At 37.6% G+C, this 13,550-nt stretch overlaps 2 protein-coding genes across 5 annotated transcripts in view; one reads left to right on the top strand and one right to left on the bottom strand.

Moving 5' to 3' along the window:
* Positions 1-72: 72 nt before the first annotated feature.
* Positions 73-10,984, bottom strand: LOC129925006 (octapeptide-repeat protein T2-like). The gene is made up of 2 exons (XM_056022815.1): positions 10,902-10,984; positions 73-1,042 (listed from the first exon to the last, which is right to left on the bottom strand). Exons 1-2 carry the CDS (start codon positions 10,982-10,984, stop codon positions 73-75), a joined length of 1,053 nt encoding a protein of 350 aa, XP_055878790.1.
* LOC106069585 (inversin-B-like) overlaps positions 10,371-13,550 on the top strand; it is a 53,421-nt gene continuing 50,241 nt past the window's right edge. Inside the window, exons 1-2 of one of the 4 annotated variants that reach the window (XM_056023587.1) lie at positions 10,371-10,452; positions 10,748-10,995. The gene's annotated coding sequence lies outside the window, so the exon portion shown is untranslated. Of the gene's footprint in view, positions 10,481-10,747; positions 11,018-13,550 lie in introns of all 4 variants that reach the window. The other 3 variants (XM_056023585.1, XM_056023589.1, XM_056023586.1) reach the window with 3 other exon arrangements.

The following is a 13,550-nucleotide window of genomic DNA, read 5'->3' as shown; positions in this document are numbered from 1 at the left end:
ATATAATCCTACAATCATCCAATAATTCATCAAACAAAACAAATATAACCAAATATTAGAACGGTAAATAAACTATCTCTGTCTACCTGCCTGGTTGAATCTCTGTCTACCTGCCTGCTTGAGTCTCTGTCTACCTGCCTGGTTGAATCTCTGTCTACCTGCCTGGTTGAATCTCTGTCTACCTGCCTGGTTGAGTCTCTGTCTACCTGCCTGGTTAAGTCTCTGTCTACCTGCCTGGTTGAATCTCTGTCTACCTGCCTGGTTGAGTCTCTGTCTACCTGCCTGGTTGAGTCTCTGTCTACCTGCCTGGTTGAGTCTCTGTCTACCTGCCTGGTTGAATCGCTGTCTACCTGCCTGTTTGAGTCTCTGTCTACCTGCCTGGTTGAATCTCTGTCTACCTGCCTGGTTGAATCTATGTCTACCTGCCTGGTTGAGTCTCTGTCTACCTGCCTGGTTGAGTCTCTGTCTACCTGCCTGGTTGAGTCTCTGTCTACCTGCCTGGTTGAATCTGTGTCTACCTGCCTGGTTGAGTCTCTGTCTACCTGCCTGGTTGAATCTCTGTCTACCTGCCTGGTTGAGTCTCTGTCTACCTGCCTGGTTGAGTCTCTGTCTACCTGCCTGGTTGAGTCTCTGTCTACCTGCTTGGTTGAATCTGTGTCTACCTGCCTGGTTGAGTCTCTGTCTACCTGCCTGGTTGAGTCTCTGTCTACCTGACTGGTTGAGTCTCTGTCTACCTGCCTGGTTGAGTCTCTGTCTACCTGCCTGGTAGAATCTCTGTCTACCTGCCTGGTTGAGTCTCTGTCTACCTGCCTGGTTGAATCTCTGTCTACCTGCCTGGTAGAATCTCTGTCTACCTGCCTGGTTGAGTCTCTGTCTACCTGCCTGGTAGAATCTCTGTCTAACTGCCTGGTTGAGTCTCTGTCTACCTGCCTGGTTGAGTCTCTGTCTACCTGCCTGGTTAAGTCTCTGTCTACCTGCCTGGTTGAATCTCTGTCTATCTGCCTGGTTGAATCTCTGTCTACCTGCCTGGTTGAATCTCTGCCTGGTTGAGACAAAGTTTGTCAACCTTATTTCTCCCACTTCCCGTTCTCGGAAACTTTGCTCAATTATTCATTGCCCTTAACAAAACATGAATCTATTCAAAAATTCGCAAGGAATATTCAGGACATGATTTTGTTTTGATTGTCAAAAGTAATAATGTTTCAAAGATTCATTTGGCGTTGTAAAAATGTTTTTTTTCTCTGTAAAATGTTTTAAAAGTTTCGGATGTTCCTTCAAAGTTAAAGATAATTTACTTCCTTATCCAAACCTCCCGCTGGACAACTGGGGATGGCAGTGAGATGTATAAGAGCCCGGAACCGTCGAGATAATCAGTCTAGCGCACTAACCGCACGACCAGGCGTTGCTGTTATCTTAATAACAAACTAATAGCCTATTATTGATAAAGAGATATATTCCACATTACGGCATGACAACTACCGGATATGTACAATATGTCAGACGAACGATTTTAGATAATCTTTTAGCATAAATTTGTAATTGAAAAAAAAAACAGGTTTCGAGCTTGTAGGCCTACTTCGGCAACGTCTGCTCGATGTCCCAGCACAGTTACATGCAGAGCTTTTGGCATTTTCAATTAAATGGAAATAAAATAAAGATCAAGATCTACATAAACTAAACTTCTAATTTAGCACTCTTAAAATCTATATCTACAAGATCTAGATCTAAACTATAAATTTGGAATAATGTTAGTGCAATTTAAAAAGATTTATGTAAAAAAAAGAGCCTAGATAATCTATCAATAGACTTCATGCATCATTAAATTTTTAAAAAGTATATATTATTTTTTTTTTATAGCATTGCTATTTTGATCTAGATCAGTGATGCCCGACCTAATTCAACCAGAGGGTTATTTTAAATTCCGACACTCTTGTCGCCGGCCATATGAACGAAAAGTTACAAAAAAACGAAATGAAATTGACATGAAACTATTGGATTAGAAGCCCGTGTATCTAATACTTACACTAACTAATGGGATATTTTATGTTCATCTTTTTTTTATACGAGCCAGAAAATGGCTTCATTTCTTCACTTAAAAAATGAACATTGTAGCTAGATACACCACCGACTCATTTTCTTGTTTCTTTTTAATAAATATATCCATCGATCCACTAAAATCGAGGCGTATTTAAATAATTTTTATTCGCTGTTCAAATCAAGAATGCCTTCATATCTGTTGTATAAGCCGTTTAGATGTTAAACTTAAAAAAAAATAAATCCTGGTTTGATCATAGTGTTAGACAAGACTAACTGTCAAAATCATCATTCAAGATACAGTAGTAATAAAATCACAAAGAAAGCTAGATGAACATTTTGAAGTAACAAGTCTGCCTTTCACTTCTATTTTCTTTAGCAAAGTGTATAGATTTATTCAGAAAAAAAATATTTGGTTTTCGTAGTACAGATTTACATTTTTTTAGACACTTAAAAAAAAAGAAAAGAATTTTTTTAAAATATAAAATGCGCCCTTGAGACATTGAACCATGTACCTTTGGCTCCTTTACTAAACATTCAACGTAAATACAAGGAACTATGTTAATATTGCAAACCATATAGCATATACATACTTTGAATTCAAATATCGTTATGAAGTATAGATCTACAGATCTACTGGCGTAATTTTACAAAATATTACTTTAATATTTCTTCAAAATGCTGAAATTTATAAAATTACAACATTAGATATGATTTTAAACAGTTTACTAAAACAAATAATATGTAGCTAACATTTAAATTGAAAAACTAGTAATTTTTATATAAATTAAAAATAGAATGCATTTTATTCCAAGAGTTATCAGACTTTGACGATGACCTTTCGGTGGATTATTTTCGTAGTACAATGCTATAGAGAACTCTTTGGACATTTGAAAAGCAATATTTTGCATATTTCGTACAAAAAAAAAAAATATTTTTAGTAACTAGAAAAATTATTATAACATATACAAATTAAATTTGAGCATTACATATTATACAAATTTCAACAAATAAAATATATATTATTTATTTATTTAAAAAGGTAAGAAATCAAATGTACTACCATTCTAAACTATTTAGTTCACGTTGACAGGGGAAAAAATATTGGATAACAAAACAAACACTAAAACCTTTAAAAAGGTATATCTTTTGAAAATACAGTTAAAAGGGGATTCAAATTAAAAAAAAATGTCCTTACCATATGTATTGTAACATTTTTTGTTTATGAGAGAAGGAATTCGGTTCACTTTTCGATGATTAGCTTCATCTAAGTGTAACTTTATATTAAAAAGACTTTTAGAATAGAAGATATCCATGGCTAAAATGCATTCTTTCCTAGTCAGAGGCGTAGAATACTAACCCTAGTTCGACAGTCAGGCTAGGCAGAGCAATGATCCTGCATTAGTAACGACCTTGCACAAGGGTTATTACTTTGGTAAGCTGAAAGTTGATAAAACAAAGGTGACTCCCAAAAACGTTTAAAGACCAGCTTAGGTGCCATCTTCCTTGAACTCACACAGAATTTATCTTATCTATGGCATGTGATGTTATCGCATGTCAAAACGTGCCCTTCTGTACAAGTCCATGTAAGTCAATGTTCTTTAACAGTCATGCCAAGCGGGAATCTGGGTGTTCGAGAAATAATTTGTACAAACCTTTTACCCGACACACAGACTGACAGACTGACAGAGTGAGCTGATATAATCTATGTAAAACTGACACTGGGCTTCCATGCATTGATGGTGTCCAGTGCTAGTATTTGAGGGTCGTTAGATGAATGCCTTAGCTTAGGGGCATTACGGTCCCCTAGTTTCAATCGTATGTCTGTTGCCGTTTGGTGACATCAAGGGGGAGGAATGTGAAAACGTTGTATATGTGCAGCGTCAGATGCTGGTCTTTACAAAATCTACACATGGACTTTAATTACCCTATTAAAATTAATGTTGTGTGGCGAAACAACATTTTTAAAAATATATTTTCGTAGAATTTGTGTAACATTGAGTAATAAACAAGCGACGGCAAAGTAAAATAATGGAAATTAACCTGCCTCATAAACTTCATTTTATCTAAAGTTTATAATGCATCGTATCTCTCTCTTTCTCTCTCTCTATCACTCCGTAGTTTCTATTTTTTACCTCGACATTTATCATTGTGACTTAAATGTCCATCTATTATTCCTATTGCTATTGATTGTTGGGACGACTGGCAGATGGACAAGCTTAAAGAAAAGGAATGTAGGTCTGGCCTTCTTTAGGACGGTCCGTCGGGAACAAAGTCAGCAATTAATGGGACAGAGATTAGAAATTACAGAGACAGGGATGGTGGAAAGGAAAGAGAGTCAGAGAGAGAGGAAAAAAAGAGAGAAAAAGAGTAGGGGAGGGAAAAGAGAGAGAGAACGAGACAAAGATAAAGAGATTCTTCTTCTTCTTCTTCTTGAAACTGTCAGGTAGAGTTGAGCCTTCAGCTCTTGCAACTATAAGCCAGCAAAAGTGAACAAGAGGTCCCTCTCACTGGCCTGAAAGAGAACAGTGTACACTGTTCAGTCTGACGGGTGGGTCAGACTCGCGGTAAGAGTGGTTATTTTGGGGTGTCATTCAATATGGAAAACGCAAATCCTACGCGCGATAAATAAAAGCGGCATTATGCATTACCCGTAATTGTGTAATCTGGTGAAAGAAGCTTCTCGCACCTCAAACTATTGGATTTAATATGATATGGATTTCGTATGTTATGGATTGTGTATGATATAGAATGTATATGACACCCCTCTTTCGAAAAAAGCTTTAGACTGTAATGTAATATATAAAAGAATATTGGCATTATAGTTGCAAATCTATGTTGGAGTATGAAGCAAGTAATAACCAATGTATAAGTAAGCTAAATATAATCAGGTTAATATTAGAGCTTATATAAGGGAAAGAACTGCGCATTTACAGCCATATTTAAGTATATCAATACTGTTAGGTTTATTTCTCATTTTGTATATTAAGCAAAATCTATTAATTACCACCACTTCATTAATTAATAGGCTAATTTTATTGATAGACTCGTGTTTGGCTAGTACAATGAGAACACCAGGAATAGAATCATTTAAATGTTGATTATTTTGTTGATTGTTTTGTTGATTGTTTTGCTGAGTAAATCAAAGAAAGTGCTTGTCTTTTGTTTAAATAACATTTCCATAAGTTCTTTCGTAGATCCTCCCTTCTCCTTGACCTCGCATTAAACCCTTTCTAAAAATAAAAGATTCACCAGTGATCACACACACATATACAGAAACACAGCCTTTAGTAGTAACTGTGTGCGTTTAAAACAATTCTCGATTGATGCTGATCCTATTAGAACAAGTTGACAATCCTAACCTCCATTGTTTGCTTTTGTCTTTCTTTTCACTGGCTCTCATAACGTTGCCTTCTGTACTATATTTAGACGTGCACAGCAATGGGGACTTTTCAAGCAGTCTAGGGGTCTACTGTAGCAGTCTAGGGGTCTACTGTAGCAGTCTAGAGGTCTACTGTAGCAGTCTAGGGGTCTACTGTAGCAGTCTAGGGGTCTACTGTAGCAGTCTAGGGGTCTACTGTAGCAGTCTAGAGGTCTACTGTAGCAGTCTAGGGGTCTACTGCAGCAGTCTAGAGGTCTACTGTAGCAGTCTAGGGGTCTACTGTAGCAGTCTAGGGGTCTACTGTAGCAGTCTAGGGGTCTACTGTAGCAGTCTAGAGGTCTACTGTAGCAGTCTAGGGGTCTACTGCAGCAGTCTAGAGGTCTACTGTAGCAGTCTAGGGGTCTACTGTAGCAGTCTAGGGGTCTACTGTAGCAGTCTAGGGGTCTACTGTAGCAGTCTAGAGGTCTACTGTAGCAGTCTAGGGGTCTACTGCAGCAGTCTAGAGGTCTACTGTAGCAGTCTAGGGGTCTACTGTAGCAGTCTAGGGGTCTACTGTAGCAGTCTAGGGGTCTACTGTAGCAGTCTAGAGGTCTACTGTAGCAGTCTAGGGGTCTACTGTAGCAGTCTAGGGGTCTACTGTAGCAGTCTAGGGGTCTACTGTAGCAGTCTAGGGGTCTACTGTAGCAGTCTAGGGGTCTACTGTAGCAGTCTAGGGGTCTACTGTAGCAGTCTAGGGGTCTACTGTAGTTAACTATAGTAAAAAAAAACAAAAAAAAAACGCAAGCTTAAAATCTATGGCCATATTACAAGATCTTCGGGGCATCGTAAAGACCTTCCTTCAGGGAACAGTACCTGGAAAAAGAAGAAGAGGCAGACAGAGAAAGCGATGTGAGGACAACATGAAAGAATAGACAGGCCTGCGATTGAAAGTTTCTAAACAAGGCGAAAGACAGGGAGGAATGGAGAAAGACGGTCGACGAGTCTTGCTTGGTGCTCCAACGGTCCAACAGACTAAGTGATAGGTAAAAGGTAAGGTAAGGTAAAAGGTCAACTACCAATGTTGATACTTTGGTCAAAGTGTAAATACTAACACGTTTTATTTTTGACTACCTGGTAATTGTTAAGTTAATGCTCTATGTGATAACGAAATCAGAAAGAAAAAAAAAACACTTAGATAACAATTAGTTCATGGTAAACAACAAAGAAACAAAAGTACAACAATAAAAATGTTGATGTTGTTAAGGGAAAATAAAAGCAAATATGAAAGATTAAACTACTTTGTGTAATAAATGTGATCATTGCATGTCAAAACTTAAAATGAAATAACAAGGTTACAAAGTCATTGTGTGGAAACACAAACTCAAAATTGGCCCCAGAAGTGGTCCACCCAGGCAGGCAAAAAGGCAGGTTTCAATATTATCAGAAAGAACAAAACCACTTAAGAAGGGAGACTGAATTTAATTTTTTTAAAAATCTATTTTAAGGAACTTTCTCAACGTGAACTAAATGTGACATTAAGATTCTCGAATAGTACACACGTGACAAAATGTGACCTAATGTGACCTAATGTAATCGACATGAGTAACATCCGTTGCTAAAGACAACAGACGGTTGCTAAGCATGAAGATATAGCCTGGGAGAAAGTTCTTGAATCGATGCGGCATGCAACATTAACAGGCAGAGACAACAGATCTGTGTTTGAGCCATTCTATTTCTGTGTACACTTTAGAAAACAATCAAAAAACTTTAACACGTAAAATTGTACTGGACTCTTTCCCCCCCAAAATCAGACTACAAGTACCGCACAGATAGATAGATAGATAGATAGATAGATAGATAGATAGATAGATAGATAGATAGATAGATAGATAGATAGATAGATAGATAGATAGATAGATAGATAGATAGATAGTTAGATAGATAGATAGATAGATAAACAGGTAGGTAGGTAGGTATATAGATAGATAGATAGATAGATAGATAGATAAACAGGTAGGTAGGTAGGTATATAGATAGATAGATAGATAAACAGGTAGGTAGGTAGGTAGGTATAAAGATAGATAGATAGATAGATAGATAGATAGATAGATAGATAGATAGATAGATAGATAGATAGATAGATAGATAGATAGATAGATAAACAGGTAGGTAGGTATATAGATAGATAGATAGATAGATAGATAGATAGATAGATAGATAGATAGATAGATAGATAGATAGATAGATAGATAGATAGATAGATAGATAGATAGATAGATAGATAGATAGGCTTCGCACTATGCATTCTACATATTTCTAAATAATTAAATATTATAATATTATCTTGTATTATGTAGAATTTATATTATAATAAATATTCGTTTTGCTTCATATTTCTGATGTGTTTATAGTTAAAGCTAATTACCTCGCAGTTATGATTTAACTAACGCCAATGGATGTCCAATAAAATTCAATCATGGATTTATTTATTTATTTTTTAAATCAAAACAAAACTCTCGTTGGTTTTCTCTTATAGTGACAGTTTCTCTCGTTAACAATTTTGCTGTCATTATGGAGGCGTGGTGGCTGAGCGGTAAGGTGCTTGGTTTCCGAACTGAAGGTTTCGTGTTCGAATCCTGGTGAAGACTGGGAGTTTCAATTTCGGGATTTTAGGACACCCCTGAGTCCACCCAGCTCTAAAGGGTACCAGAGATTAGTTGGGGAAAAGTAAAGGTGGTTGGGCGTTGTGCTGACCACATGAAACCCTCGTTAACCTTGAGCCACATCATCTGCCCCATAGATCCCAAGGTCTGAAAGGGGAATATTTTTTTGTCATTATGTATGTGTCACACCCTTAGAAAAGATACCAGCAACAGAGCTAGGCAGGCCTTAGAGTGGAACCCCCAGGGAACAAGACGCAGAGGAAGACCAAAAAGAACATGGCGACGCAGTGTACTTGAAGAAGCAGAGAAGACCGGAAAGAGCTGGGACACCATCAAAAAGCTAGCAAGAGACCGTGGAGAGTGGCGTGTTTTTGTCGAGGCCCTATGTTCCATGAGGAACTCAAAGGAGTGATGATGATGATGATGATGTATGTGCTATACATGCATCATTCACATCATTCTTTGTTTCGGCTCTAAGGCCTAATCACATGGGCGTAGTCAGAAAGAGAGAATTCCTCCCCCAACCCACCCCCCCGTAAAAAAATCCTGGCTACGCCCATGCCTAATCATATATTGTTTTCTCCGCCCTCAGACAGACGTTTTGTTGACTAGAAATATTTCATTAACCCTAACCCTAATCCCAATACTAAAACCAAGTCTTTGCCTTGTTGACATAAATAAAAAGTTGCAGTCGATCAGGTGAAGGGCACACTGACACTCCAGAACGTATTCTTGACACCTGTGACACTGTCCTGTGCTGTCTATCAGGCTACACCTTGTCTCTGACACAAATTCTAACACTGTTTATGTCCTGTAATTATCTGCGATAAAACAACAACACGGTCTGACTATTTAGATCTGAGCACAAATGAAACAATTTTATGGGAACTTTATATAGACTCCTGTACGTTCTACAGTTCTATATATTACCGTCGAAGTACGAAATAGATTTCACACTTTGACAGTGACATATACTCTGAATTAAGAAACACCGTAGAACAGAAACAAATGGAAGTCCAAAGTTGTTGATGCTGTTGTTGTATGGAAAAGAAGCATCAGTACTTTTTTCCTTGCCGTACGAAATAGTAAAGTTCAGACCATGCGGTCTATGGGGCAGATGATGTAAAGGTCATCTGTTCCGAACTAGATTTTGTGGCCCACGGTTAACGAGGGGTCGTGTGGTCAGCGCAACAACGAACCGCCTTCTTTTTTCCCAACTAATGTCAGGTACCCATTAGCGCTGGGTGGACTCAGAGGCGCCGCCATTTGGATCCCGAAATTTAAAAAAATCCAAGGGTTCTAGCCAGGGACCCTTCAGCTCGGAAGCCAAGCGCTTTACCACTCAGCCACCGAGCTTCCAGCGTAAAAGATAAGAAAAGTGTGTTTTATTTTTGTGTCTAACGCTGAGTTTGTATTCATAGAATTATTGTGATCAACTTGATAGGCCGCAGATTATGGTACTGTTAACTTGATAGGCCGCAGATTATGGTACTGTTAACTTGATAGGCTGCAGATTATGGTACTGTTAACTTGATAGGTCGCAGATTATGGTACTGTTAACTTGATAGGCTGCAGATTATGGTACTGTTAACTTGATAGGCTGCAGATCACGGTACTGTTAACTTGATAGGCTGCAGATCACGGTACTGTTAACTTGATAGGCTGCAGATTATGGTACTGTTAACTTGATAGGCTGCAGATCACGGTACTGTTAACTTGATAGGCTGCAGATCACGGTACTGTTAACTTGATAGGCCGCAGATCACGGTACTGTTAACTTGATAGGCTGCAGATCACGGTACTGTTAACTTGATAGGCTGCAGATCACGGTACTGTGTGATAAGATCTAGATTTCACCAACGTCTCAACATGAGGAAGCAAAATGAATGACACACTTAGAGATCTTATCTTATATATTACAGACGTTACTTCGAAAACGAAGATAATTACGTCCTACGCATTTCAAGTGTCAATCTAGTCATGCACGGACCTCCATTTCTATTGAATGAGACAAAAGTGATTGAGTTCGAGCTCTAAACATAAATTGCTAAGTGGTAACTTCGGGCGAGACTACATTTTGTATTCTTCTCTTCTGAGATTCTGTGTTTTTAACCCACATTTCTCGAGTTCCCGACATACATATGATTACATATTACCCTTCCCTTTCTTTGTCCTTGTTTAGTTTTTTCAAGCTCGATCTAGTTTCATTCCTCAGCAGTTGAGTCTCACACACATTTCACCGAAGACCAGCTCGCGTCTTACCGTCCCCTCTCTCCCTCCTCCTCACTTTGTCCAGCTTGTCACGTGATTCAAGGCCCGTGAGAGTTGTCTGTCTTGTTGTCACAATAGATCCACCTGCCAACTTTTGCGCGAGAAAATAGAATCTATAATTTAGTGAGTTTTGTAGAGTTAATACACTCAGGTTGTATTTTTTACATGTTTATTCTAGATTACTCTTGGACCAATAAGGATTTATACTTCATATAATAAAAATATATGTTTCGTACAGATATGCAGAATAATAGAATGATTAGGTTTGAAGACTGTTATACAGATCTATATTTTTTATACAATTTATACAAACTGTAGCGATATGGCAATAAAATATTTAATGTAAAAAAAAAAGAACATCTTAAAATTTGGCTCTTGTTTTAAAATATCCCTATTTTTCTTTCTTCTTATTTTATAGTATGCATTACAAACAGTAAATTAACACACTGGTGTTGGGATGGAAGGATGACAGTTGGCAGCAGAATGGTCGAAGACCATTGAAAAAAAAAAAGGATAAAGAGTTAATGTGTTTGGTTTCGTGCTTCGATGTCCGTGTTTACCTGTGTGTTTACCTGCGTGTTGACCCAGTTCTGGCACCGCCTCGCTTGTGATCTAAAGAATCACTTGGAATGTTCTCTAGGACCGTAGTGGACATACTTAAAGTCTGTGAGTACTGTGTGAGTACTGTGTGAGTATCATTGTGTTACAGTCTGTTTCTTTTCACTCAGTCTCATTTTGTAATCAGCTGAGACACCTGAAGTTGGGAGCGACTCTGTCATTCTCTCTCTGTCTCTCTCAATCTCTCTCCCTCTCTCTCTCTCTCTGTCTCTCTCAATATCTCTCTCTCTCTCGTTTCTTTTTTTTTTTTTTTTTTACCTTAAACACTTGTCCTACCGATTCCTTCTAGGAGACTTATTTACAACGCAAATGACACTTTCTCTAAATATAGATCTACATGGATTACAATAAACAATTTACATTAGAAAGGATTCAAAATCCTCAATTTAATTTTCTCATCAAAATGCATAAAAAGAGCAAGTCTAATATATGAAATGCTTATATATTTAGTGAAACAGCATCAACTATTATATCTTATAAATTACAGACGTTATTTGAAAAGAGAGGTGTCGGGTTCCTTTTTATTACTTTGCTCGTTAGGGGTTACTTACAATTATTACTATTAAGAACAATTATTACTAAACACACTTCTACTCCAGCTATCCGTGAATAACAATAATACTTTAATATTTAATAAATCACAAGAAATATTAATATATACACAAGAGCACTTGTACGAATTTGTTCTAGCGTATGGTATAAGAAATGTGCCTCTATTTCATTCGGCTTTGTTTTTGCATTTGTAAATTATGGCTCAATATTTTATGTATTATATCTACTTTACTTTTAAGTCTTCTGTCCTTAAGTGTCTCTAAATTTGACTAATGGTGTTAGTCTAATGAAATGTGAATATTAGTTTGTTATAAATCTCACGGCTTTACTTTGCGTCTGTTCTAGTTTCTTTATGTTATCATGAGTTGGGGTCCCAAACAGAGAATGCATTTTCTAACATTAGACTAATTAAGGTTACGTAGGATTTTAGTTTTATGTTTCTGTTTGATTTCTAAAAAATGTCTTTTAATAAAACCCAATGCTTTGTTTGTTTGATGTTTTAATTCCATCAATATAGAGATTAGTTAAAATATCCTGTCCCATGGGGTGAGTCCCGAAATTCGCAAACGTTAGAAGCAATGCTTTTCGATTCATTGATGTCTACTACAGATAACACTTCGTTGCTATAGTCCACGAGAATAGAAAAAAAAAACAATTTAAATAGTTCGATTTAAAAAAAAAACAAAAAATCCCATTCCTAATGCCAATTAAAACACTGACTGTGTGTGTGTGTTGCGTGTGCGTTGTGTATGTATGTGTTTAGTTATCGTGCTCTGTTAGCTCAAGTGTTTACATTACGCCTATATATTAAAGTATAGCCAACATCAACACACAGACACACAAAATGAAATGTTTGTAATCCTATAATCGACAACTCTTCACCTTCACCTACCCCTTAGTCTGTTGGACCATTGGGGCACCACACAGGATTTGTCAACCGTCTTTCTCCTTTCCTCTCTGTCTTTTGCCTTGGATAGAGCTTCTTTCAATGGCAGGGCCGTCCATTCTTTTATGTTGTCTTCCCATTGCTTTCTCAGTCTGCCTCTTCATCCCAGAAGAAAGATCTTTGCGATCCCCGAAGACCTTGACATTTGGCCAGAGAGTTTTAGTTTGCGTTTTTTTTCATTTAACAATAGTTAGCAGGTCATCGTCCAATCGCTGTAGTAAATCTCTTCGTTTGTGTTGTGATATTAATTAATTCATTCATTAATTTATAAAAAAAAAACGATTAAATCGATTATATGCCAAGTAAACAATGTTACTTTTTCAGTCAAGTCAAAAATAATTTCTGAAACGAACTGAGAAAGTGAGTAGTAGTGAGTACAGTTAGGTCCCTTATTCCTCGAGGGGCAAACACATGTGAATTGTAAAATTTGAGTGACAGTTTGCTAAGTGGTGACAAAAGGCTCCAGGCTTTGAACTAAGAATCGCTTGCACTTGTCCTTGAAGCTTCCATCATGATGCTGACATTGATAGCGACCCGATTGATCCAGGCTTAGAGCGTTACGTTGTCATGGTGACCAACATCGAAACGTCCTCACCTGTGATGTGAGATATAATATAAAATAAGAAAAAAAGATGGCAGAGGGCAATAAGGTAACTGGTGCGCCACGTGGCCTTGAGTCCAGTACAAATAAGTTAAGGTAACTGGTGCGCCACGTGGCCTTGAGTCCAGTACAAATAAGTTAAGGTAACTGGTGCGCCACGTGGCCTTGAGTCCAGTACAAATAAGTTAAGGTAACTGGTGCGCCACGTGGCCTTGAGTCCAGTACAAATAAGTTAAGGTAACTGGTGCGCCACGTGGCCTTGAGTCCAGTACAAATAAGTTAAGGTAACTGGTGCGCCACGTGGCCTTGAGTCCAGTACAAATAAGTTAAGGTAACTGGTGCGCCACGTGGCCTTGAGTCCAGTACAAATAAGTTAAGGTACATAATAATAGTGGGCTTAAGACAGAACTCATAAGCGCCTTTTGTCTGGGATTACAAACATGTGTTAAAAACATAAGAATATGTATTTTTAAGATAATATATATAACAAAAAAATTATGTCTA

Source organism: Biomphalaria glabrata, chromosome 3 (genome assembly GCF_947242115.1).
Source record: "Biomphalaria glabrata chromosome 3, xgBioGlab47.1, whole genome shotgun sequence".
NCBI classification, from domain to species: domain Eukaryota; kingdom Metazoa; phylum Mollusca; class Gastropoda; family Planorbidae; genus Biomphalaria; species Biomphalaria glabrata.
Note: the sequence above shows the minus strand (reverse complement) of the source record. Positions and strands in the feature narration are given on the sequence as shown.

What these genes read in the sequence shown, in the direction of transcription:
- LOC129925006 (XM_056022815.1), bottom strand. Translation starts at nt 10,984, where the DNA reads ATGTCCACTACGGTCCTAGAGAACATTCCAAGTGATTCTTTAGATCAC. An exon ending in AGAACTGGGTCAACACGCAG is followed by an intron (nt 1,043 to 10,901) that starts GTAAACACACAG and finishes TGTCTCAACCAG; the next exon opens with GCAGAGATTCAACCAGGCAG.